Source organism: Eucyclogobius newberryi, unplaced genomic scaffold (genome assembly GCF_026437365.1).
Source record: "Eucyclogobius newberryi isolate DKJ021-1_F unplaced genomic scaffold, fEucNew1.0.hap1 SCAF_5, whole genome shotgun sequence".
NCBI classification, from domain to species: Eukaryota; Metazoa; Chordata; class Actinopteri; order Gobiiformes; family Gobiidae; genus Eucyclogobius; species Eucyclogobius newberryi.
The window spans coordinates 23944088-23970199 of NW_027316167.1; the positions used below are offsets into that span (position 1 = coordinate 23944088).

Here is a 26112-nt window from a genome sequence, read left to right on the forward strand (position 1 = left end):
AGTCTTTGATACTGCTGACATTTTGTTAACTAAACAAAGGAATTCAAAGCTAGTTTCTCATTAGGTTGCACAGAGAAGACACGGTGGCATCCCTCTATGCACATGTTCTAGCATAGAAATGGTCACAGTGAGCAAATTTGAGACACAAAGTGTGTGATCTGCAGTTTGAGGAAAAAACACAGCTCACGCATTAAAAGAGCTGATGTGGTTTTGACTCTGCATCAGACAAGAGAAGTAAGAACTACCCCCGAGCTCTTGTTTGTGGATACATTTAACATAATTTCTTCATTTTTAGTATTCCATAGTATTTTTAGTGTTTTATAGGCTTATGTATCGCACATTTGTAGAAAGTAACTTTAGTCTTTTTGGTTTTATTAATGCGTACCAACACTACATAAATATCTTACTATATAGCATATGCTGTTGCTGATTTGTATCTACAGGTCCACGATCCTTCAGCAGCAGTTTAACCGTGTGGGTCGAGCGGAGCATGGGTCTGTGGCTCTGCCGGGGGTCATCCGCTCTGGCTCCATTGGTACAGAGTCTCTAAGTGTGGGCAGCATGCCGTCAGCACAGCAGCAGATCACCATGGGCCAGATGCACCGAGGTCACATGCCTCCACTGGTATGAAGAGCTCCCACTCTGTCTCCTTATGACGGCCATTATTAATGTTAGCACCAGCACTCCCATAGTTGGATAAAATATGTGTGTCTTTTTGTATGTCATCTGCATCCTGCAAATTCTCTCCTTGTTAGGTCCACTCCCATTCAAAGGCTGAAGTAGTAAATTGTCATCCTTTAGACCTGATGTTTTCAACTTTTTTCTGTTGCGACCCCCATAATAACTGTAGAGTCACGACTCCCAAACACACACACAAAATACCCACAGTGAGAAAGTAGCCTTATTTCTATTGATGAATATTATTTTTATGGCATAACCCTAAGATAAAGGAATTTGGTAGAACTGCATTTGCAGGGTGTCGAGCCATATTTAATGAAAGTCCCGACCCCCAGGTTGAGAACCACTGCTATAGACTATATAAAAATATATTTCTTAAATGTGGTCAGGCATGAACTGCACTCCTAGATTTTTGAGTTTTTTTTTTATTAAACTATAACTTTCCTCAATTTGTAGAGTTCAGCTCAGCAGGCTCTAATGGGAACCATCAATACCAGTATGCAAGCTGTGCAAAAGGCCCAGATTGATCTTGGAGAAGTGGATAACCTGCCTCCACTTGGACAGGACATGGTAAGGAGCAAATTAATTCACACATTTGAATGTATTCTAATGCCCTGGCTGTCATGTACAAATACCCAATAAGATGATAAAACCTTTTTTTTAACAATGTAATCCCTCCTGTGTAGGCCTCTAAAGTGTGGATCCAAAACAAGATGGATGAGTCCAAACATGAGATCCACTCCCAGGTGGATGCCATCACCGCAGGAACAGCCTCAGTGGTCAATCTCACAGCTGGTCAGTGCATTTGCAACTGTGACTTAGCAACACCATGTGGTTTCATATCAGTACATTCATTTAGCCAAACGATGCATTGGCCGCTTTAGAGAGAATTAACTGTTGACTTTACAAACATACATTTTCTCAGAGTTTCTCTGTTGTATGACCAGGTGACCCAACAGACACAGATTACACTGCTGTTGGTTGTGCCATCACCACAATCTCCTCAAACCTCACCGAAATGTCAAAGGGTGTGAAGCTGCTGGCTGCTCTAATGGAGGATGAAGTGGGTGGTGGTAACGATCTGATGAAGGCTGCCAGGACACTGGCTGGTGCAGTGTCAGATCTGCTAAAGGCTGTGGAGCCTGCTTCTGGAGAGGTGCGTTTATTTGAATCTAGACGTTTTTGAATGTAATCCCAGGTTGTGGGTGAACATCATTGGATGCAAAAACATTCACACACGTGAAAATGTCATAGTTAACAGGCAAAAAGATTGTAAATTGCAAATAAAATTTAATTTAATTTAGTTTAGGAACTTTTTAATTTATTTTTTAAGTAAAAGGTGTTCCTTAAAGGCCCAAATCCTCGTGGCGTGGACTGCTGATTAGTCCTGCCACGTATCAATCATAAAACGCATCTATCGCTCACCTGCAGCTGCGTGCGGCTCGTCCCACATTTCCGCGTGTCTAAGCGCATTGATCTATCATAATGTAGTTCCCTCAGTGTACGGGACAAAATTAGGACGGAGATAGACAGTTCGAGCTGACTCATAATAGACAGAAATCTATGGGAGACGAGAGATGCGATGCGATCCAATAAACAAACGCACGTGTGTGTTGTATCAGTCCGCACGGGGGAGTGGGCATGCACACTTCCACCTGCGTTCTCAAATCGCCGAAAAATCGTCCATTGCGCCTTTAATTTTGTCATTTTTCTGTTGGCTGCACCAGTATTGATGGGCAGATGCAGAGCAGGCTGACATTTTCGATTTTATTAAATGTAATGTTTTTTGATGATGATTTTATTTTGTATTATTCTCTGTACATTTTAGTAATACAAACTATGCAAAAATCCTCCACTACCACTACAACAAAAAGACTGACACTTTTTCATGTTGTCTCACTATTTGCAGCCAAGACAAACTGTGCTGACAGCAGCAGGAAGCATTGGTCAGGCCAGCGGAGATCTTCTTCGGCAGATTGGAGAAAATGAGACTGATGAGCGGTTCCAGGTAATACTGGCAATGTGTCTTACTTTATTCACTCTGAAATGCATTTACTGTTTTTCTGACTTTTATGTCTTGTGCAGGATATCCTGATGAATCTGGCAAAAGCTGTGGCTAACGCTGCTGCCATGTTGGTGCTTAAAGCTAAGAACGTGGCTCAGGATGCAGACGACACTGTGCTTCAGAACAGAGTTATTGCTGCTGCTACACAATGTGCCCTCTCCACCTCTCAGTTGGTCGCATGTGCAAAGGTAGAGCTGTAACTGTTTTTCAATTTATTAAAGTTAAATTACTGTTCCTGGTTTACCTAAAGGTGCCATAACATGCTTTTTTCACGTTTCGTTGTCTATCCTAAGTGTATAATTGATAATAATAAGGGTTGTGCAACACCCATAACATAATAGTTAAGAAATATCACCCAGACCTTGGACCCCCTCACCAACCCGGAAATGCAAACGGCTTGGTTTGAGATTCGCCCCCACCCTTGCGAAGAGCGATCTGGTTCCCCCGCCCAACCCGTGACGTAGTCTCAGAGCGCGTGTGTGCCCCGCCCACCCGTGACGTAGTGTGTTCCCCAAAGCTGTTTGCTCCGCGCTGCGCCGCTCCGCGCCAGTGAGTGAAAAACGACAGAACTTCAGATCAACACTACTTTGAGACTAAATAAATCTGGTGTTTATTCTACAGCGTGCGCAGAACAGATATATATGTGTATATATATATATATATATATATATATATATATATATATATATATATAGATATAGATATAGATATAGATATAGATATAGATATAGATATAGATATAGATAGATAGATAGATAGATAGATAGTCTTATGTCCATCGCGCTCTTATTTCCTGGTTTTTCGATATCGGATAGAACTTCTCTCCGTTTATTTTCCCGGTTGCTGCATCAATTGCCACATAAACCTTCACCATTGTGATAATAGTAAAAAGTGCGATATCATTAATGACGTTTTGGGCCTCTTTGAACCGTGTTTCGTCGTAAATCGAAGCAGAAAAACTCCGGGGCTTGTATGGGGAGACGAGCCTGGAGCCAGCGCGGCGCTGGGGGGAAGGAGGCGGCAGGCGGGGGGGGAGGGGGGATGGTGATGCGTGCTTGCCCTTATGACGCGGTCTTGCCCCTATGACGCGGTCTTGCCCCACCGCCCGTCAGTTTGGAGATTCGCAGAAAGGAGATAGTCTGTAATATAGCTAAACACTGTGGGAATCAATCAAAAAAACACTGGGTACATATATGAAGCACAAATAGCAATGTAAGAAGGTTAAAAGCTCTGAAAAGTCGATTTTGCATGTTATGGGACCTTTAAGTTTAAGCCTTTCATTCAGTTATCTGGCCCATAAATGTCTGCCATAGATAAGGATAAGTACCGTTTGTAATGTATTCCTAATTTGAGAGTTAATCTGTAACCTGTAGCACATTTTGTACTTTTAAAATATATGTACAGATGAAACTGATTCATTAGTGACCAGCTAAATACAAACTAAAGTGTATGTAAAGTTATTTTTAAGTTTTTTTTTTTTTGTAATAGGTTTTTGACTCATCTTTTAAATCCCTCTCCAAACATTTGAACTAACCATGAATTGCCAATGTTTTGTAGGTTGTTAGCCCCACTATCAGTTCTCCAGTTTGCCAGGAGCAGCTAATTGAAGCTGGAAAGTTGGTTGACCGATCGGTGGAGAGCTGTGTCCAAGCTTGTCTCTCCGCCACCGAAGCCGGTGAACTCCTCAAACAGGTGCAATACAAGTCTGCTCTACTTGAATTTTAAAATAAGGAAAATAACAAAGTTTTCCTGTGCTGAAGGTGAGTGCGGCAGCTAGTGTGGTCAGTCAAGCTCTGGCAGATCTCCTGCAGCATGTGCGTCAGTACACGTCCAGAGGAGAACCCATTGGTCGATATGACCAGGCCACAGACACCATCATGTCCGTTACAGAGAACATCTTCTGCTCAATGGGAGATGCAGGTGAGTGCAAAGAGCACTGTGATTATTGTATTATTAGCTTCCCTACACCTTGTTATATTCAGAAGAAAGGTTCCAGGCTTGTTTCTACTTTACTAACTATGGCAGTCCGGTTGATTTGCATGCAGTCAGCTTGGTTGTACAGTGGTGGAAGAAGTACTCAATATTGTTACTTAAAGTAAATGTGCTGATGCCGGAGCAACAATTTGTAATACAGATGCAAATTGAGATGATTTAAGATCAGATAAGATATTCCTTTATTGTCCCGCATGGGGAAATTTCATTGATGAAACACAGGTAGATACAGAGGTGGATACAGAAAAAGAAAAGAACAGATCACTTATAGGAAGTTTGAAAAACATTTATTTACATAGTGCTCAATTTATAGCATTATATTTCTGATTCAATGTGAAATATTTAGATATTCTGATGGTTTCAATGATTTATAAAGGATTAAATCATAATCATTATTACTAATGCCATACTAACTGTAACCTTTATAATAGGTGAAATAAACTGTACATTTAATTCTCATCATTAATGATCTGTCCTCAGGTGAGATGGTGCGTCAGGCTAGAGTCTTGGCTCAGGCCACATCAGACTTGGTCAATGCGATGAGGTCTGATGCAGAGGCTGAGGTGGACGTGGATAATTCAAAGAAGCTGCTGGCTGCTGCTAAACTACTGGCTGACGCAACTGCACGGATGGTGGAAGCTGCAAAAGTAAATTAACTCATGTTCACACATTTTATTTATAGGAGGTGTTAATTACAGCTGTGATGCTTCTGATGCCAAGAGAATGATTCAGACCAAAATTGGGTTTATGATTGCTTACTCGTCCTAACTTATATTTTATTTTAACTCCTCACAGTTTTTTCATGGCCTATGATGAGGCCTTTCTGCTAGTTTATATAGCCTAATGGCTGATTTCTTAAAATTGTTTGAGGTTCAACATTTAGTTTTTGCTTTTTTCTAATGACAACCATAACTGGAGTTATAATTGTATTTCAACTTCCATTACATTGTTGTTGTTTAAACCCTTTTGCACAAACTATCCTTAGACTATAGGTGTATATCTTCTGAGGACATAAAATGTACTTTCTGCTTGGAAGTGCCATGTCATGTGATATTTCTGGCAAACAAAGGCCGTAAAAAGGCAGATTACAGCAGCAGGAAAAGTCAAATAATTGGTTCCAGTTGAATAATAATAAAAGTGCTACAGCTCGTGTGTGCTTGTCACTGGGCTAAAATTTAACCCCATGATGTCTGCAGTCAAAGGCAGAGTTCCCTGTTAATTAAGCTAATGGCCCTTTGCTCTATCTGCACAAGAGCATGACTCGCAATGGAAAGTGATGGTTTCCAAAATATACGGTAAATAAAATGGGGTTTAATTTGGCACACATGTCATCTGCTGCTGAGGTCAATGCTTACGTTATGAAATCTTGTTTGGCACTGATTGAATAATCACTGATAAATGCACAGTGCTTGAGGTCTCTGTATTTCTATTGCATATGAAACATTATGGTAAATTGTGTTCATTGCAGGGGGCTGCAGCCTATCCAGAAAATGAAGACCAACAGCAAAGGCTGAGGGAAGCTGCTGAAGGGCTGCGTGTTGCCACTAATGCTGCTGCACAGAACGCCATTAAGAAAAAACTCATAAACAGGCTAGAGGTTAGTGCATCACCCTGAATTGAGTTTTACACAATATCAATCTGGACAGGCTCTCTGCGAAAGCAGGCGGGAAAAGGCGTAATGTCATGGTGAATATTTGAATCTGATTGATCAAAGCGTCACAACAACAGTAACGAGCCGAGAACTCAAACTCGAAACCCAGACTTCTTCCCCGTCCTTAAATACACAAAGTGCACATTAAAAAATAAATAGTAGTAGCAATAGCTGTTTGTCCTTTTGACTTTCTGCCAAATTCTCAGTTTTCTCAGAGATTGTGATACCATCATTGTAAGAATTCATCTGGCGTGAGCCAGGTTGAGAGGTTGGGTTATGGTTTGCAAAAATTTTGACAATATCTGGAAGTTTCATTCATTTGTTACAGTAAATTGTAGATACACTAGAAGCCAATTAGGCTACCCCAAATAAATTATCTGTTTGCTGTAACCCGAGTCAACATTTTTCAAGTGGCTTGGACGGTAGGCAAATTCTTATTTTTTTTTACTTCAACTCAAAAAATGGCAAAATTTGGATTTTTTTTTTTGCCTTCAGAGTGACCACCAGAGGTCAGGCTTCAATGGTCAATGACGGAAAACGTCTCTATCAACCCGATCAGGAGACTAAATCTCACGATTTTAAGATATTTCAATCGACCTTTTGTACGCCGCTATCCTTTATTTTGGTAGCGAAGGCGAGCGGGGGGAACATGCGGGGGACACGGGCGCCGCCATGTTTGTTGTGATGACGCTGCTGGGCGTGTTTCAATCCCAGAATGCATTGCGTAAGACACCCTGACAGAGCCTGGCATGTCCTATGGACACTTCAGTGGCTCCGACAGAGGCACTGCACTTGTTAAAGGCAACTTGTTGTCAACAACCCGTGGTTTGTTTCATTACAGACACATGTGGGGGACTGACTATGAAGACGCACATGTGTTGCGCAGAGCGTTTTCTTTGCTATAAGGATGAAAGACCAAGCGTGATAAATATACTCGACATGGTCGTTTAGGCGGTCCGGTCGGTGAGTCTGCAAAATAATTGAAAAATAAAAGAATATGACCTTTTTCCAACAAAATGCTGATAAAAGAATTTCAGTCAGCAAGTTTCACACCGGGTCGGTCGGGTTACGGCAAACAGACATATTATTTTGCTCAGCCTTAGTATAATTTTAAATTATATTTGTTTTCATTCAAAATCCTCAGAATGCAGCAAAGCAAGCAGCCGCCGCAGCCACACAGACCATTGCTGCTGCTCAAAATGCAGCCGCATCCAACAAGAACACTGCAGCCCATCAACAACTAGTGCAGAGCTGTAAGGTGAGTCAAGCATGCAATCTATTAAGTTTTTAGTTCATAAATGGATCTGAAAATGACCCGTTTGACTTATGTATAGTGGTTTGGTCACTTGCTACATTTAGAACTGTTCAGTGTTGTTCATGATGCTTTTTGGTGTCTAGGCTGTTGCAGATCACATCCCGCAGCTGGTTCAAGGTGTGCGTGGAAGTCAGGCTAAACCAGAAGACCTCAGTGCTCAACTGGCCCTCATCATTGCCAGTCAAAACTTCCTACAGGTATGTTGTATAGTCAGTAACATAGTTTGTAAAAGACTGTTTTTGGTAAATCAGTGCTTGTCTCGTGGTCGTAGTTTACATTTATGTAATGCTGAAGACTGACCTTCAGTTGTCCAAGTGCAATAAAAACCTTTGAGATGTATGTGTGTTCTTATTGTCCCTTTAAACACACATTTCATTACTACTTTAATACCACAGCCTGGAAGTAAGATGGTGACCTCAGCCAAGTCCTCTGTTCCTACGGTGACGGATCAAGCTGCAGCCATGCAACTGGGTCAGTGTGCCAAGAACCTCGCTACCTGCCTGGCAGAGCTGAGGACATCAGGGCAGAAGGTAAGTAAAGGAGAGGGTGGCTCAGGCACTGGAACTAAAGCAGTGATTTTATAACTACTAAGCATTCTGCATTCTGCAGTCATGTTATGTCCTTGGCCAGCGTGAATGTGTTGTGTGAATGATTTTATTCTCTGGAAATATTTGTACTTGCACACTACATTTTTTGTTAATAATACTTTGACTCAAACCACAGGCACATGAAGCATGTGGTCCTATGGAGATCGACTCGGCTCTCGACGCAATTCAGACTCTGCATAATGAGCTACAAGATGCTAAAATGGCCTGCAGTAGCGATCAGCTCAAACCACTTCCTGGTGAATCGGTAAAACATGTTTTTCTTATTGCTGTACCTTCGTATTTATTTTTTCTTGTAAAAAATGATAATAATTTCAGTTGGAGAAATGTGCTCAAGATCTGGGCAGCACTTCAAAGTCGGTTGGATCTTCTATGGCTCAGCTGCTGACCTGTGCAGCCCAAGGAAATGAACATTACACTGGTAAGAATGGCACATTGGCATCATCCTACATGCTGCATTAAAAGAACATGTTATGTTATGCTGCAATGAGATCAGTGAACGTACTGAATGCCTCTAGGAGAACATCTCAATACGTTGTATGTTTCTTAGGCCCTTTCAAATTCAGTCCTCAGTCAGATTATAGAATTAATCTCAAGCAATTGCTATAATTACCTATTACCCAATCATTACTCAGTTTATACTAGTATACGGTGTAATCAGAGGATTTAAATTGCTTTGTAAATTATATAGGATTTCAAAGCATTTCTTTAGTTCTTTAAGGAAATGTTTGACAAGAAATGAGCTCACTATACTACCATTTTGTAAAAAGGCATAGCGGCCAGAGAGACGGCTCAGGCCTTAAAGACACTTGCCCAGGCCGCTCGTGGTGTTGCTGCTTCTACTTCAGACCCCAGGGCAGCGTTTGCCATGTTGGATTCTGCACGAGACGTTATGGAGGGTTCAGCTCTCCTCATACAGGAAGCCAAAGAGGCCCTCGTTTCACCTGGAGATGCAGAGAGTCAGCAGAGACTAGCTCAGGTCTATTTTCAACTTTTTGATTCCATTCAAATCATTTTTCTAAAGCCCCAAATCACAACAACAGTTGCCTCAGAGTACAGTTACAAATTTACAAATGAATTATAATGTTTCTGTAGGTTGCCAAAGCTGTGTCACACTCCCTGAACAACTGTGTTAATTGTCTGCCTGGTCAAAAAGATGTAGACTTGGCTCTCAAAAGCATTGGAGAAGCTAGTAAGAAGCTGCTTATAGAGACTGTAAGTGACATAAACCATACATACATTGATTAATTAAGTGTATCAATTAAATACATGCATTAAATATGTTGTTACTTCCAGATACCACCAGCTTCCAAGTCCTTTCAGGAGGCCCAGAGCGAATTGAACCAAACGGCAGCTGGCCTGAACCAGTCGGCTGGGGAGGTGGTGTATGCCTCCAGAGGCTCCAGCGGCCAACTGGCGGACGCATCCGGAAAGTTCAGCCAAGACTTTGATGAGTTTTTGGACGCTGGTATTGAGATGGCTGGCCACACTCAGGTAGCCCGCTGTGCAGTATACAATATAATTCGGTCTCTCATATAATTGTGATTTTAAACGCAAAACAAAAATTTCAGAAAAAAGATGACCAAGTACAAGTGATTGGAAACTTAAAGAACATCTCCATGGCATCCAGCAAGTTGCTTCTGGCTGCTAAAAGTCTGTCTGTGGATCCTGGAGCTGCAAATGCCAAGAACCTGTTGGCAGCTGCAGCAAGGTATGTCATATTTATACTTATTTAATTATTATAAATTCAGATGGCTAATAATTCTTTGTTTGTCTTTCAGATCAGTCACTGATAGCATTAACCAGCTGATTACACTGTGCACCCAGCAGGCTCCTGGGCAAAAGGAGTGTGATAATGCTTTAAGGGAGTTGGAGGTGAAAAAAACACATAACTTAAGAATGTCAAACTTTGTGCTTACATACATACATACATGCATGCATGCATGCATGCATGCATGCATGTATGTACATGCATGCATGCATGTATGTACATACATGCATGCATGCATGCATGTACATACATGCATGCATGCATGCATGCATGTACGTACGTACGTACGTACGTACATACATACATACATACATACATGCATGCATGCATACATACATGCATGCATGCATGTACATGCATGCATGCATGTATGTACGTACGTGCATGCATGCATGCATGCATGTATGTACGTACGTGCATGCATGCATGCATGCATGCATGCATGTATGTACGTACGTGCATGCATGCATGCATGTACGTACGTACGTACGTACGTACGTACGTACGTACGTACATACATACATACATACATACATACATACATACATACATACATACATACATACATACATACATACATACATACATACATACATACATACATACATACATACATACATACATACATACATACATACATACATACATACATTGCACTACATTGCACTGCACTGCACTGTTACAGCTGCATGTCACAGCATCACAATCTCTGCTTCTCTCTCTCAGGCTGTCAGGGGATTGCTGGGCAATCCCAATGAGCCAGTCAGTGACCTGTCCTACTTTGACTGCATTGAAAGTGTGATGGAGAACTCAAAGGTAAATACAGCACTTGCTGAAATTAATATAATAATAGTATAGCATCTTAAAGAGTCTTTATCTGTCTTCACGATGTCTCTCTAGGTCCTGGGAGAGTCTATGGCTGGTATCTCTCAGAACTGCAAGACTGGAGATGTGCTTTCATTTGGAGATTGTGTAGGATCCGCCTCAAAGGCACTTTGTGGCCTCACTGAAGCGGCGGGACAGGTGAACCTTCAGGCATAGTGCACACATTTAGAATGGAAGAACATGTTTTTTTAACTTTTAAATTTCCTAAGGCATCTTACCTGGTAGGCGTGTCTGATCCCAACAGTCAAGCAGGGCATCAGGGGCTTGTTGACCCTATTCAGTTTGCGAAAGCCAACCAGGCTATTCAGATGGCCTGTCAGAACCTGGTAGACCCTGATAGCAGCCCGTCCCAGGTATGTAGTTCAAAGATTCACTGATACACAATAAATGAAGAAGTAGAGATTCCTTACACTTCTCATTTGTAGGTGCTCTCGGCTGCCACCATTGTTGCAAAGCACACATCAGCTTTATGTAATGCTTGCCGTTTGGCTTCATCAAAAACAACCAACCCAGTTGCCAAGAGGCACTTTGTCCAGTCGGCCAAGGAGGTGGCCAACAGCACAGCCAACCTGGTCAAAACCATCAAGGTATGGAATTCTACTTTTTCTACAAATGGTGAACATATTTCAGCTTTAGGTTTCAAACTTGGCTCTAATAATAAAGAATTCCAATAGTCTGGTAAAAAGAGATCTTTGTCGTATTCAGGCTCTGGATGGGGATTTCTCTGAGGAGAATAGAAATAGATGTCACGTTGCCACAAATCCACTCATTGAGGCTGTTGAAAACCTCACAGCATTTGCCTCCAACCCTGAGTTTGCCAGTGTCCCTGCTCGAATCAGCACTGAGGTATGACTGTGCAATTCTTTATGTAATTCAGAGCGAGCGTTGTGAGTTCAAATCCAGCTCCGAAAATCTGCTGCAATACTCTTTCCTCTCTCACCCCATTTCACGCTATACTGTCCTGTCTAATGAAGCCTTCTGGACAAAAAAAATATATTCATTTTCTTTTTGTAGGGTTCTGCAGCTCAGGAGCCAATCCTCTTCTCAGCACGCTCCATGCTGGACAGCTCCACTCACCTGCTGAAGACTGCTCGTTCTTTAGTCATAAACCCGAAAGATCCGCCCACCTGGTCTGTTTTGGCTGGCCATTCTCGTACCGTTTCTGATTCAATCAAAGGCCTCATTACAGCCATTCGGTTAGTAAACATATTTCTGACTGTTTTGAGGTAGAGCTATTGTGGTTTTGTTTTATTCACAACAGGTTTGAGTAGAAAGCATTTTCTCAAGAGCTAAAAAATGTCTTGGTCATAGCAAAAGGCTAATGGTTGAAGCCTTATTTAAACTGTCTCACTCTAGTCCATGCACCTTCTGCTGACAATGTCAACATTTTGTATTCACAGAAGTTAGGATTGATTTAGGCCTAATTGTTTTGCCTGCAGTTAAACTGTTTTCATTTATTACAAAATACCAATGCTAAGGTGTCTAAAAGTACTAGTAAAAATACCTGAATGATGCATAGGACCTTTAGTGTACATTTAATATTTCATGTCTAATGGATGAATTCTTCTGACTAGACAGGGGCACTGAAGAAAGCAAAGCAGATAAGACTAAAATGTGTGTGGCTGGTGTATTAGGCTGTGCCAGGTCTTGATGTTGCTTGGCAACCAAGCAGACCATGTTCCTACATCACTGCCAATACATTTGTGGAGTTTTTTTGTGTGTGTGTCTTTGTGTTTTTTTTTTTATTTATCTCTGATTTACCCACATGTACATATCTGCTTTAAAAAGTCAAAAAGATGTTTTGACTGAGTCTAATGCCACATGTCAAATACAGTATGTGCTTGCTGTATAAATATCATTATTTTTGCATAAATTATATTAGATTTTCTACTTTTAAACTTTTCCACAAGGTTGCCAGGGGTTTGTGGGGAACTATGGTGTAGAATTTTCAGGTTTGTTTATACATCCACACCCCCGGCTTAGCTTTCTTTCACTGATTACTTGATGAAAGGGAAATCAAACTCAGGAGAAATGGGGGGTTTGTACCCCTTATGTGCATGACATTTCTGTGCACTTTAAACCAGTTAACATGCTAAGACATTAACTGGTTCATTCCAAAGACCAAAGACCCACATAAAAACCAAGCTACATTGCCTTATTGTTTATCATTTAGTAAACCAAACCGCCATTGCAACAAAGACTGTATCAACACAGAAGGCACTGGATTCAGGTTTACAATCGGCTGCCAACCATCATCCAAAAGTCACAAAGCACTCATTTGAAGAAAACGAGGGGCACATTTTACGTAAAGAAAAGTGCTGGTTTGAAATATTGGTGTAGGAATCTACAGTATTTGAAATCACAGTTTATGAAAATGGAGAACCCCCCTCTGAACAGAAATGTCCGCACACTTTGGTTAAGTGAGATTGAGCCAATAAAAAACAAATCAATGACTTGGCAGCGTTGATTAAGAGTCGTGCAGATCACAACGAGGCGTGCATGTAAACAAAGGCTTGGACTAATGCTACGTGCAGTATCAATTCAAGTTTCTCAGGCCAGTACCATCTGATTGAAAATTTCCTCTGGATAGGAGCTGAAAATACTCAATTTCAAAAACAGTATCCAGATGAGGGATTTCTCAAACCCATAATGCAACGAAAACAAATGTCAGCCCTAGAAGTTTGCACCTCCTGAACCTTACAGAGGCCGTAAAGCCAGTTTAAAGCTGGAGGTTACAGGCCGTTTCAGCAGATGTGAAATGTGCTCGTGAAGACGAGCTCCAGACATGGGTTTTCTTATCGGACCCATCTTCCTCTTACTGTGTCAACATTTACTTTTATGACTTTCTTTTCAGTAAATAAAATTTTCCTGTAGATAATTCTTCTGTGTTAATGCTTTGGTTTTCTCCTCTTCCTGTTCATTTATTCTCAGGGACAAGGCCCCCGGCCAACGGGAGTGTGACTCTTCAATAGATAACATCAACAAATGTATCCGGGACATTGAGCAGGCCTCTCTGGCAGCAGTCAGCCAGAATCTACCCTGCAGGGAAGACATCTCACTGGAGGTAAGCCGCTATCAAACTGAAATGCTTCCAATATCTTTCAACGTACATTTTCTTTTTTAAACGTTTATTAAACTAATAAACATAAAGTTGTATGTATGTAGCATATAGTTTTTATATTGTGTAAATCATCAATCCCTCAATGGATGTCTTCACTCGTCGTCCTTTTGCAACACTTTCAGCCTGTATATCTGATGTACAATGTAATGTTTGAAGATTGTTCTACAAAATAAACATGTATACCATAAATGTACATTTCTCAGTTTAAGTGGGGTTGCTTATTTAAGAAATGTAACAATACTGTTATTCTACTGGATAACTGTTCTATTTGGATTAAATTATTATTGAATCATTTCAAATGTTTCAACAAAAAATGTGCTTCTCTTGCTCATCTTTTGTTGCAGCAGGTTTTCACTGTGATTTTACCTTTTCATAACGGTAAAAACCAAATGAATTTTGTCTGCTTCTTTCCCCAGGCGCTTCAAGAACAGCTCACATCCACCGTGCAGGAAATCGGCCACTTAATTGACCCCGTTTCCACAGCCGCCAAAGGCGAAGCTTCTCAACTAGGACACAAGGTAGATTTATTTATTTATTAACTTTTTTTTTTTTTTTTGAAAGATGCAGCACAAGAATCTATTTGCTTTAATGTTTGGACTGCATAATAAAATGAAAAGGTCCTATTTTATACTAAATTACCACTTTATAACTTTGTTTCACTGAACATGATCTTTTCATGCATTTTTATTTAGCTCAGCATTAAAATAGTCAATTGTAATAAATACAATACCAACAACATAATACATAGTTGTATCTCTATGCCCCAGGTGACCCAGTTGGCTGGTTACTTCGACCCCCTCATAGCTGCCTGTGTGGGGCTAGCCTCCAAGCTCAGAGACCACCAACAGCAGATGACCTTTCTGGATCAAACTAAGACCTTGGCCGAGTCTGCTCTTCAGATGCTTTATGCTGCGAAAGAGGGAGGAGGAAACCCAAAGGTAAGGCCGAAACGACAACACAAAAACACCTTTAACATTCGGCTTAACCATTAGACCTTGTATTTATCTTTGACCTTCAGGCTATCCACACTCATGACGCCATATTAGAGGCCACACAACTCATGAAGGAGGCCGTTGATGACATTATGGTGACACTTAATGAGGCTGCCAGTGAAGTGGGTTTGGTTGGAGGAATGGTGGACTCTATTGCAGATGCAATGGCCAAGGTGAGTGTTGGATGTTGTAACCGTATACAAAGTAAAACAGTAATTATAGTGTTATTCATGTTTTTGGTTTACTAAAGAATAACTCTTACTCACCAGCTTGATGAAGGTACTCCTCTTGAACCTGAAGGCTCTTTTGTGGATTATCAGACCAGCTCAGTGAAATATTCCAAGGCTATAGCTGTTACTGCTCAGGAAATGGTACGGTTTTGCATCAAATAAAAATGTCTTCAATGTTCGGTAAATATAATTGTTTTCTGTGCATCAAACAGATGACAAAATCTGTGACCAGTCCAGATGATTTGGGAGCTCTTGCCTCTCAAGTGACAGTGGACTACAGCCAGCTGGCAGTTCAGGGCCGACTAGCAGCGTATACAGCTGAGCCAGAGGAGGTGCGACGTAAAATGATAAAACATGAAATGGCGTTGTTGTATTTTGTTTGTATTTGTTGCATTTTAAAATACGAAATAAAGGTTTCGTTCTGACATTGTGTTGTATTGTGTTCAGATTGGGTTTCAGATTAAGACTCGCGTTCAAGACCTGGGACATGGCTGCATCTACCTGGTCCAGAAAGCAGGAGCCTTGCAGATCACTCCATTAGACGGTTTCACCAAGCGGGAACTCATCGAATGTGCCCGAGCAGTCACAGAAAAGGTAGGAGCCGTTGCTATGTAGTAGTGTATTAACCACCACTACACTATTTCCAATTCAATTATTTATATAAAAAGCATGCAGATAAACGAATAAATGAATAAAAATGTTAAAGGTGATTGTGTCGCATTTTAACATGTTCATGGGGCGTGTTTTTCATTGATCATTCACTATTCAAACCGCATGTATACTATTCAAATGCAGAGTTCTGCAATATTCAACTTAACATTTTTTAAATGACAAATGACTTAAATCACCTTGGATGTTTGTGGTCCCTGCACTAACCAGTGCATGTTACACTTTCAGGTATCATTGGTGCTTTCAGCCCTTCAGGCAGGAAACAAGGGCACTCAGGCCTGCATCACTGCTGCCAGTGCTGTGTCCGGGATTATAGCTGACCTGGACACCACCATTATGTTTGCTTCCGCAGGCACGCTCAATGCAGAGAATGAGGAGTCCTTTGCTGATCACAGGTGAGTTTAACTGTGGCTTCAGTGTCAGGAACTTGAGTTTGGTCAATTCAAACCTGGCAGATTTAATTTAGCGGTAAACTCTGAGATCACATTGCGTGTAAATTTGATTATGATTTGTTTTACTTTCCTTCCAGAGAAAACATTTTGAAGACAGCCAAAGCGCTAGTTGAAGACACAAAGATGCTGGTGTCTGGTGCTGCCTCTGGACAGGACAGGTTGGCACAAGCTGCTCAATCGTCAGCCAAAACCATTACACAGCTCACCGATGTGGTCAAACTGGGAGCAGCAAGCATTGGCTCGGATGACCCAGAGACACAGGTCTTTAGAATTCAAGTAAACGAGTTATGCCCTTAGAGGCATTGCTTAATCTAGAGTCATTTTATATGTCTACTGAAAGTTTTAGTTGTTTGGTTCACATTATATAGTGATGATTTCGGTGTCCCTCTGCAGGTTGTTCTCATAAACGCTGTCAAAGATGTTGCAAAAGCTCTGGCTGAGCTTATTAGCGCCACCAAATGTGCAGCTGGAAAATCAGCAGACGATCCATCAATGTATCAGCTCAAGAGCGCAGCTAAGGTAAGCAATGAAGGCATTGTCACCGCATCATTTTTTGGAGTACTTGCTTTAAATCTGGAAATGCTCTGTACTGGAAAGTTGCGCTTCCAGTTTCTCATTCAAGCTGAGATAAATCCATTTAGTTATACAACTTTTTGTTTTATGTTAATTGTATTTAAGTGTCTCTTTATTTGACTTTCAGGTGATGGTGACTAATGTGACGTCCCTGCTGAAAACCGTGAAGGCTGTAGAAGATGAGGCCACCCGAGGAACCAGGGCCCTGGAGGCCACTATAGAGTGTATTAAACAAGAACTGGGGGTAAGGAGTTCAGCTCACAAATGACACCTGGATGGTAACTATTTAAAAATGCCAATAAACAAATGAATCAATGTAACTTTTTTTTTTTTTTTTTTTTTTATTTTTTTTTTTACATTGAACATAGGTATTTCAATCCAAAGAAGCTCCAAACAAGATGACCACTCCTGAAGAGTTCATCCGCATGACTAAGGGAATTACCATGGCAACCGCTAAAGCCGTGGCTGCTGGAAACTCTGGTCGCCAGGAGGACATCATCCACACTGCGAACCTCAGCCGTAAGGCCATCTCGGACATGCTCACCACCTGCAAGGTTCTTAAGTTTATGTTGTACAGTAGATATTTTACATCTTTTTGGTTGCATTACTCTGAATTAAGGACTTTTGGAAGTTTGTCCCATGATTTATAAAGACCATAATCGTATTTTTTACAGCAAGCAGCCTATAGCTCAGACGTCAGCGAGGACGTGAAGAGAAGAGCATTGACATTTGGAGCAGAATGCACAACGGGATACATCGATCTGTTGGAACAAGTACTATTGGTAAGATGAATAATAAATCTGTTCTTTAACATGCACTGTTTTTCTCTTTCTTTTTGTGTTAAATATTTGATCTTTGTCTCTAAAAATACATAGGTCCTGCTGAAGCCCACTGCAGATCAAAAGCAACAGCTGGCAGTCTGCTCCAAAAGGGTTGCAGGTGCTGTCACAGAACTTATCCAAGCAGCAGAGGCCATGAAAGGTTAGACTTATTTATGTTTTATTTAGTTATTCTTTTATTTTTATTTTAAACATATACATTTGTTTAGCAGGAGCGTGTCGGAACTTTCGAGATCTCACCAATCAGCGTACTTTATAATAAATTTCAGAATGGAGCATGGAATGTATTATACTATATTAGTATATAGAAACTGTTTAGTATTTTACGTAAACTGGGCAATCAGAGTAATTTGTCTACTAAATCAGGTAATATTTTTGTCCTCTTTTTTGCCACAGACGGAGGTAAGTGATTTACATATGTCAATCATAAGTCACGTTTTGAAACTTACTATGATTCGTCATCCAACCACATTTCATGCACATATTGTTTATATCACCATTCCTCTTGCCTTGTTTCATCCGCCACTTAATTTAACAATTCATCTATTCATTTTGCAGTGAATTGCAGTGCACTCTCCTGTTATGCCTGGGTTTTATTCACTTGTGTGTTTTTGTGATTTATATTCTTGTTACGCATGATACACTGTTTTTGTGCTTAGTGATAGTTTTGCACATGTAACTCGATCTGTTTTCATTCATTCAGGTTCAGAGTGGGTGGACCCGGAGGATCCAACTGTGATTGCAGAGACAGAATTGCTTGGAGCAGCTGCGTCCATCGAAGCTGCAGCTAAGAAGCTAGAGCAGCTCAAACCCAGAGCCAAGCCAAAGGTATGTGATACTTCCGTGAATGATAGACTATTGGACGACCCGCTGGGCTCTCTAAGATTGTACTTACTAAGTGTTTGCTGGTGACTCTGAAGAAAGAGAGAGTGCTTTGTCTCATGTGTTTTCCCCTTTGTTCAGACACATTCCCATCAGCCCTGTGTTTGATGTATTAATCCTGCCCCCACCCCTCCCTCCCCTCCTGCCCCCACCACCGGAGGCCTTCTCTGCAGGGCTCTGTCTGATATGTTTGATATATTAGGTTGTTAATCAGTCCCAACTATATATCAAACATATTCCTACAGTGTCCCGCTCTGTCTACAGACGTTTGCTCTGTGTATGTTTGTTTGTGCAATTGTGTGTAATAATAAATATAAAACATCAATAAATCAAACATAATTTTATACAATTTTACAAAACTATATAATGTTGTAGTTACTCATTTTAAACTGCCAGCCTACAAACACAGTGTCTTGATATTGCCTGGCCGTCTGCTTTTTCTCTTTTAGCAAGCAGACGAGACTCTAAACTTTGAAGAGCAGATTCTGGAGGCAGCAAAGTCCATTGCTGCAGCCACAAGTGCCCTGGTCAAATCTGCCTCGGCTGCCCAGAGGGAGCTGGTGGCTCAGGGTAAGGTGGGCTCCATTCCCGCCAACGCTGTGGATGACGGACAGTGGTCCCAAGGACTGATTTCTGCAGTAAGTGTCCATAAGCACGTGTGACTTTAAACGCTGCATACTTTTACTTTAACTCATATTCATTTACTTGATTCCCGTTAGGCTCGCATGGTGGCAGCAGCAACAAGCAACCTGTGTGAAGCTGCTAATGCGTCTGTGCAAGGCCAAGCCAGTGAAGAGAAACTCATCTCCTCAGCCAAACAGGTGGCTGCCTCCACTGCCCAGCTGCTGGTGGCCTGTAAAGTGAAGGCAGACCAGGACTCTGAGGCCATGAGAAGATTACAGGTTTGACAATACACACACTTTCAAAGGTTTCCATGGAATCTCTGGCAGTATCAGTTCTCAAAAGGTTTCCCTCTTCCACAGATTGCGGGAAATGCAGTTAAAAAAGCATCAGACAACTTGGTGCGAGCAGCGCAGAAAGCTGCTTTTGACAAGGCAGATGAAGACAACGTGGTTGTCAAGACAAAGTTTGTGGGTGGAATTGCACAGGTAATTCATTTTCCTTAAAAAACAAATATATATGGCTTTTATCAAAATAGGTTTGTGACTATATACAGACTATTTCAAAATAAATCAATTTCAGCTTGAACAATCTTCCAATTTGATGCCATTTAACACACAAAAATCAAATTTCCAAAAACCTGTAAACCTGTCAAAATGCCTCCAAAATTAAATAGAATTTAAGCCGCGGTAGCGACGATGATGGCTCTCACCACCTGCGCAACGATGATGGCTCTCACCACCTGCGCAACGATGATGGCTCTCACCACCTGCGCGACCGCGTTTTGATCGCAATTGCACCGACACTGCATTCTCTTAGACTATATTCTTTAGACTTTATTCTTTAGACTTTATTCTTTAGACCCCCTCCTCCCCGTTCCTCCGTCACCTAGCAACAGAGATCCGCCGCTAATGCTGATGCTAACACTAATGCTAAGACCACGGCACGGGAGGAAATGTTCCATCAAAATAAACACACAATATCTGCAATACACTTTTTTCATGGCGTCTTGAGGAGAATATAATCAAACAAATCAGACAATGTTGAGTTTTTCACACAATGGGTAGGGGGCGCTATAGAGTCAATTTGTTAAATGAATATTAATTATTTCCAATCAGACCATAAAAACGCATTAGTGAGTGAAATATGAGCTCCGCAGATCAATTCCATTATGCGTGACTTGTCCTTGAAAAAACAGGAAAGCCTTTTTTGAGGAATATCAACATTTTTTTGTATATTTTTCTTTTGATGCAAAAAGTGTTGTTTTGAGCTCGATCGGACAGAAACCTCGGACAAGTACGATTTTGGGAAAAAAAAGTCAAACGTGGCGGCGCCACTTTTTCGTCAGAGGTCAAAGGTAGCTCTATCACTGTTCCACGTGTCATGTGCCTAGACCAAAGATTTAGAGTTTCATGTTTTTTTCTTTTTTGAACTAGTTTACACTGTTGCGACGGGCGTTCTCACAAGCTCCATTTTATTCGAATTCGGGCCGAGCCGATCGCGTCTATGTCCCATGTGGGACTTTTCATCGATGTTCAGGGGGTCAAAAATGCCCGAGTTGTGGCAAAATGACCATGAATAATAATTAGAAGAAGAAGAAGAAACCGGGCAAGAACAAAGACTCGTCGCATTCCATTCCATGGAATGACTTGAGCCAATTAATTACACTGACAGAGTATCATGAGTCAAATTCAAACAACGAGTCTAGTGTCTAACTTTATACATTATATTCTATAAATCAAGTTATGTGAAATTGAATTGGTAATAATTATTTCTTCTTCAGATTATTGCTGCCCAGGAGGAGATGTTGAGAAAGGAGAGGGAGCTTGAAGAAGCCAGAAAGAAACTAGCCCAAATCCGACAGCAACAGTACAAGTTCCTGCCCAGTGAACTACGGGAGGATGCAGACTAAACTGCCAGCAGCAGGTCCCTGGTCCCACTGAAGAAGCACATCTGTGCCTGTGTACAATCTGGGTGTTACTCCCTGGGCACAAACACAGCTTAACACTACGATAACTTATATTTTAACACAGCAGACTGAGCCCCATAACATGACTACATACAAGACGCTAACTCAGCCCGAATATGATGATTGTGTCAAGAAGACTGATGAACTGTTCTCAATGTGTATAGCAAAACAACTTTTTGACAGATGCAATCTCAACCAGAATGTGACGGGCCTGGGACAGACACTGCGACACCTGTGCCCACACGTTTGTCCCTGAGCCACACTCTTAACTGTTGCAGCTGTAAAGTGTGACCTATCTGACAATGAAGAAGTGATTGTAATGCGAATGTCATGCAAGTCTTTCAACTGCATCGAAATCTCTGCTTGGTACTGTTATAGAATGAATGTCAGCCATTATGCTTATGTCCTCATACTCTCTCCGTTTAGCACCTTAATTTCAGTTACATTTTTCTCAACATCTTTATTTGTAACCCTGGTATAAAAAGTCAGCCTTTTATTATATCTGTTACTTAAACCAGTGTGCAGAATCTGCTGGGCAAGAAGTGATATTAAATCAATGTTGTTGTTTTTTTCTTTTACCTCTGATGACATTAAGCTTTGTTTGTCTTACGACTGTGCAACGTTTTTTGTTTTTGAACGAAGTCCTTAATAAGTGATTTCTATATTTTATGTTTTCATTTAAGGTTTCCGCATGAGACAGCATAGCTATTATTTGAAGGAATATTTATTTCACTTGTGGTTTTAACAAAGCAGCAAAATGTCGTATTCAGCACCATTTTTACATGATGCAAAAGCCTTTCCAACGTTCTCTAACCCTAACCCTTACGTAGAACGGAACATGACGCAATGACGTAAACGGTGCACGAGGGGGCGACATTGAACGTTTTTACCCCATGCATGGAACTGCACGGAATGGTAGTGTTAGGCGTCATACAACAGGAAAAATGAAATGTGAAAGGTTGCTACCACACTGCTTTACTATTTTACTTATGTTTGATGCTCTAGTCATTACCAGGGTTTAAGTTGATGCAATACTCATCACTTGACAAACTCTATTTAAGATAAAATACTTTCAAACTAGGAAATGGGGACATAAAATATTATAGCAATAATGTTAATGTAATCAATACAACGTTTTGATTCAAAATAACTTCAGTGCAAGACTATCCATGATTTTAAAACTGCAATAGAAATGTTTTGTTTACACATATCACTGTAGATATGTTTGGTCAGTTTGTTGCAAACTTAAACAGTATAAAATGGTGTAGTGAAAATGATGCATGGCTTAGTGGTTCAAAACTACATCTTAAGGAAGAACACACTCATCCTAAGACCTTAAGTCCTTAACAACCCATCGTATACAAACTAAGTGGCTATTACATTTGTGTATAATGTTTTGTACGTGTCAAGGGGGTGTAATCTGTAGTGTTGTTCTTATTAGTGCCTTAGCTTTAGTCCATACTGTGTCTGGTCAACTTGATCGATGGGTTCACCTCATCTCAGTTTCAAAAAGGCACGAGAAGAAATCTTTTCAAATGGATTCCTGACCTCTGGTCCTCTTAAGTGCTTAATGCCTCTAGTTTTTAATCCTTTCCTCTTTGTTTTGGTGGGAGTGAGAGAGGTTTGTCAGTTACAAAATGTGTTTACTGAAATACCATCTCCAAAGATGCATATGCGAATATTATGAAGAACACAGTTTGTACTGCATTCCATTGGCATGCACCAGTGTGTCTCTGCACTTAGTGACAGCCTGGGGATTCTGTCACCTGCTTAATTAAGTCGATGTTTTAAAGTCAATTTCTGGATGGCTTTTCCTGTTAAGCCTTTAGAAAAAATAGATGTGATTAAAACATTTCAAGAAATGTATGTAATTGTTAAAATGTGGTACATTTTAACTGAGTAATTGAAGTGTTCTGTACTCTTAAATACATCATGCAGGTATGAAGTACGACAAAGTGAGATGTTTTGCTTAAAATTATATTTATCTGGCCGGTGTAAAACTATTTTTTGTATTCGCTGAAAATAAAGCATTTCATTGTAACATTTGTTTTTCTCCGTTTTTTGTTTTTTCTGCATTTTCAACTGAATTTTTACTGTATGGCATGAAAACCACCTTCAAGCTTAAATATTTCAGTACTTTGAACAAGTTATCTCAGAAAATAATGCATTTTCCACTCACATCTTAGTCTCGTCCCTGAGTGACTGATATATATTTGGACTTAAAGTCCGAGAAGAATAACTAAGTGCTGAATTTATCACTCAAAGTGACCCACAAATATTACACATTACACAGTAGGATTGAATGAAATATACGGTAATTAGAGTAATAAGCTTGTACAAAGATGAATGAATTGGCTCAAAGGAGACTGGAACTACATCCTTCAAAAATACTTTTGTATGTCATGGTTAGTCTTTAACAAAGTATTGAATTAACTTAGAAGCATGAGATTTGGTCATTTTAAAAGAGTATAGTGCCCGTGTTTAGATGTGCCTTTAATTCACACATTTCTTTGGTTGAAAGATGTGTTACTGATGTTGAAACTGGATTGAGTCTCTTTGTTAGCTAATAGGAGAAGATGGTATTCCTTAGTCAGCATTGAACCTGATGCTAGAGTTGAAGCTCAAACTGAGACCTGTTCTAAATTTGTCAGGCTCTAAAACTTGAAGAGGCAATGTCAATTGCAGAGGCACAGCTGTTCCCAGCTCCGTCCTCAAGCCTCTCTACCACTCAACTGCTCACATTTTAGTTTAAATTTAGAGGCGATGTCACTGTGGAGACATATTCAAACCTACATTATAGTTCAATGTGACATTTGAGACGAGTAGAAACATCTAGCGTAAAGAGAAGGGGCATTGAATTCAATGGGAAAGCAGCAAGTACAGCCCATCCATTATTTTTTACGACCTAAATCTAATATTAAAAGTCAAAGCAGATAGAGTTACTAATGACTACAGCAGAGCACATACCAAGAGTGGAGACTTGAGCCATTCTGTCAGTTGTTCCATGGCTCAATAGGCGCAACATTCAATGACACCTTTTGAGATATTGAGGCCTTCATAGTTATAGCCACAATATTTAAATACATACATGCATACATTTGAATGACTTACTTATAAAGAGGACTTTTCTACTATAAATTAGGAAAGAGAATGAGTAAAAAGTAGATATAGAGTAAAGAGTGAACAAGCAACAAAGGCAATAATCTGAAAGTGTATAACAACAGATCCTAAAGGACAAAAAAGTGACAAGTCCATTATGATTTCTACAGCTTTTAACTATAAAGCTTTGTAAAATGGTCTCATAGTTGGTCAAATTAGTATAACACTGCATTAGTCGGATACTGTATGTTCAAATAGGGCCATAGGTCATGGATGATGTGTTGGTGAACTGCTGAACAAAATGCATGCAGGCTGACACCTCCATAACAGCTGAGTGCCTTAAAAAGCCCCCAAGGAAGACAGACCACCTCAGTGATGATAAACACACCCAAAACCCACCGAAGAGATGAAAGCATTGTAGTATTAAGTACATCGAGGTACATGTGTACATTAACACTTTGATTCTGGTTTCAGGATGTTTAAATTCATATACGATATGTCGGTGTAATCCCTCATTCGTCCAGGCGTGTTCCATAGTAGAAAAAGCTTCAGTTGTAGTCATCTGGACTCAGTTTGAAAAAATAGACGTTTCGACTCTCATCCAAGAGTCATTGTCAATAACAGAATTTAGGTCGAGAACTCCGATATTAATACTGTTCTGTGGTAAGACCCGCCCATCATATACGATGATTATTATTAAGAATTTTGGGGGTTTATTTCTGTGTAGGACAAATAAGAAAAACGAATGTGAGTGCCAATACATGTATAACACTGGATTTTCTTGTAATCAACTTGAAAGTAAAAGGGAATGTGGCTCAAACACAGTCAAACAGGTGTCCCCCGGGTGATTCCAAAAATGTGCTGTTGAGAAATCTCAGAGAACATAATTCAGTTCAATTCAATTTATTTTTGTAATGCCCAAAATCACAACAACAGTTTCCTCTGAGGGCGACAGTGAAAAACAGATTAAACAATGTCCGTGGATATTGATAACATAGGGACATTAAGCTCATGTGAGCATACATTATAGAAAATAACAGCGGTGGTCGCTTTCAAAACCCACTAAGAAATCTTCTTAATTTCAGCTGTATAATTGAGGGATTTTTTTTTAAAAACAAAACAGAAACACCCTGACACAGACAATTGAGTCCCTATAAATGTAAAATTACATATTTCTGTGAAACAGTAATATGTTGATCAACTCTTCCCAAATCCTGTGCAGTGTGACAGCTGCACTAACTGACCAGAGGCTCTGGAGGGTCAGTGAAATGTCAGAGCTTCTGTATCTTTCAGTCAATGTCCTGTCCCACAATGAATGTGGAATGAGTCTTACAAGCTTGATGATGAAGATTTCCAGCAAGCAGAGCATATCTGGAACGTTGAGCAATGTTTTGAATGAGCTGCTGAAATGATCAGTCAGACATAAGCTGTCGAAGATAACATGACACCCCTCATGGACACAAACCCTTTCACAGGGGCTTATCCAATCGGATATATTTGTTTTGGCTCAATAGCAGCGTCCTATTGGCATGATGGCAATTCTTTGGTTAGGCCTACTGATTTAAGCTTAAGTTATATACTTTCTTCCATTTCACTTTGTGCTCAATTTTTACATGGCAATAAGGGCATTGTTGCCAATACAGAACTGTACAATTACTTCTGAAAGGACATACGCCTTTGAATTCTCACACTTTTTTTCCATG

The 26112-nt window shown here is 40.4% G+C and overlaps 1 protein-coding gene across 2 annotated transcripts in view; it reads left to right on the forward strand.

The window, feature by feature from the left end:
- Positions 1 to 23351, forward strand: part of tln2a (talin 2a) — a 57507-nt gene extending 34156 nt beyond the window's left edge. Inside the window, exons 14-58 of one of the 2 annotated variants that reach the window (XM_072465516.1) lie at positions 444 to 624; positions 1135 to 1248; positions 1365 to 1473; positions 1626 to 1834; positions 2588 to 2686; positions 2764 to 2931; positions 4301 to 4435; positions 4504 to 4663; positions 5216 to 5382; positions 6204 to 6332; positions 7531 to 7644; positions 7785 to 7898; positions 8097 to 8231; positions 8425 to 8553; positions 8625 to 8727; positions 9077 to 9285; positions 9402 to 9521; positions 9603 to 9800; positions 9878 to 10017; positions 10088 to 10181; positions 10804 to 10893; positions 10978 to 11100; positions 11172 to 11315; positions 11388 to 11549; positions 11668 to 11808; positions 11977 to 12158; positions 13894 to 14026; positions 14500 to 14601; positions 14851 to 15021; positions 15102 to 15248; positions 15345 to 15446; positions 15518 to 15637; positions 15753 to 15899; positions 16203 to 16369; positions 16504 to 16702; positions 16820 to 16945; positions 17127 to 17243; positions 17368 to 17553; positions 17674 to 17781; positions 17875 to 17980; positions 18542 to 18666; positions 19170 to 19358; positions 19440 to 19622; positions 19704 to 19829; positions 21125 to 23351. In XM_072465516.1, coding sequence (XP_072321617.1) covers positions 444 to 624; positions 1135 to 1248; positions 1365 to 1473; positions 1626 to 1834; positions 2588 to 2686; positions 2764 to 2931; positions 4301 to 4435; positions 4504 to 4663; positions 5216 to 5382; positions 6204 to 6332; positions 7531 to 7644; positions 7785 to 7898; positions 8097 to 8231; positions 8425 to 8553; positions 8625 to 8727; positions 9077 to 9285; positions 9402 to 9521; positions 9603 to 9800; positions 9878 to 10017; positions 10088 to 10181; positions 10804 to 10893; positions 10978 to 11100; positions 11172 to 11315; positions 11388 to 11549; positions 11668 to 11808; positions 11977 to 12158; positions 13894 to 14026; positions 14500 to 14601; positions 14851 to 15021; positions 15102 to 15248; positions 15345 to 15446; positions 15518 to 15637; positions 15753 to 15899; positions 16203 to 16369; positions 16504 to 16702; positions 16820 to 16945; positions 17127 to 17243; positions 17368 to 17553; positions 17674 to 17781; positions 17875 to 17980; positions 18542 to 18666; positions 19170 to 19358; positions 19440 to 19622; positions 19704 to 19829; positions 21125 to 21253 — 6352 coding nt within the window. In that variant the 3' untranslated portion in view covers positions 21254 to 23351. The remainder of the gene's footprint in view (positions 1 to 443; positions 625 to 1134; positions 1249 to 1364; positions 1474 to 1625; positions 1835 to 2587; positions 2687 to 2763; positions 2932 to 4300; positions 4436 to 4503; positions 4664 to 5215; positions 5383 to 6203; positions 6333 to 7530; positions 7645 to 7784; positions 7899 to 8096; positions 8232 to 8424; positions 8554 to 8624; positions 8728 to 9076; positions 9286 to 9401; positions 9522 to 9602; positions 9801 to 9877; positions 10018 to 10087; positions 10182 to 10803; positions 10894 to 10977; positions 11101 to 11171; positions 11316 to 11387; positions 11550 to 11667; positions 11809 to 11976; positions 12159 to 13893; positions 14027 to 14499; positions 14602 to 14850; positions 15022 to 15101; positions 15249 to 15344; positions 15447 to 15517; positions 15638 to 15752; positions 15900 to 16202; positions 16370 to 16503; positions 16703 to 16819; positions 16946 to 17126; positions 17244 to 17367; positions 17554 to 17673; positions 17782 to 17874; positions 17981 to 18541; positions 18667 to 19169; positions 19359 to 19439; positions 19623 to 19703; positions 19830 to 21124) is intronic. The other variant, XM_072465517.1, reaches the window with a different exon arrangement.
- Positions 23352 to 26112: the final 2761 nt, after the last annotated feature.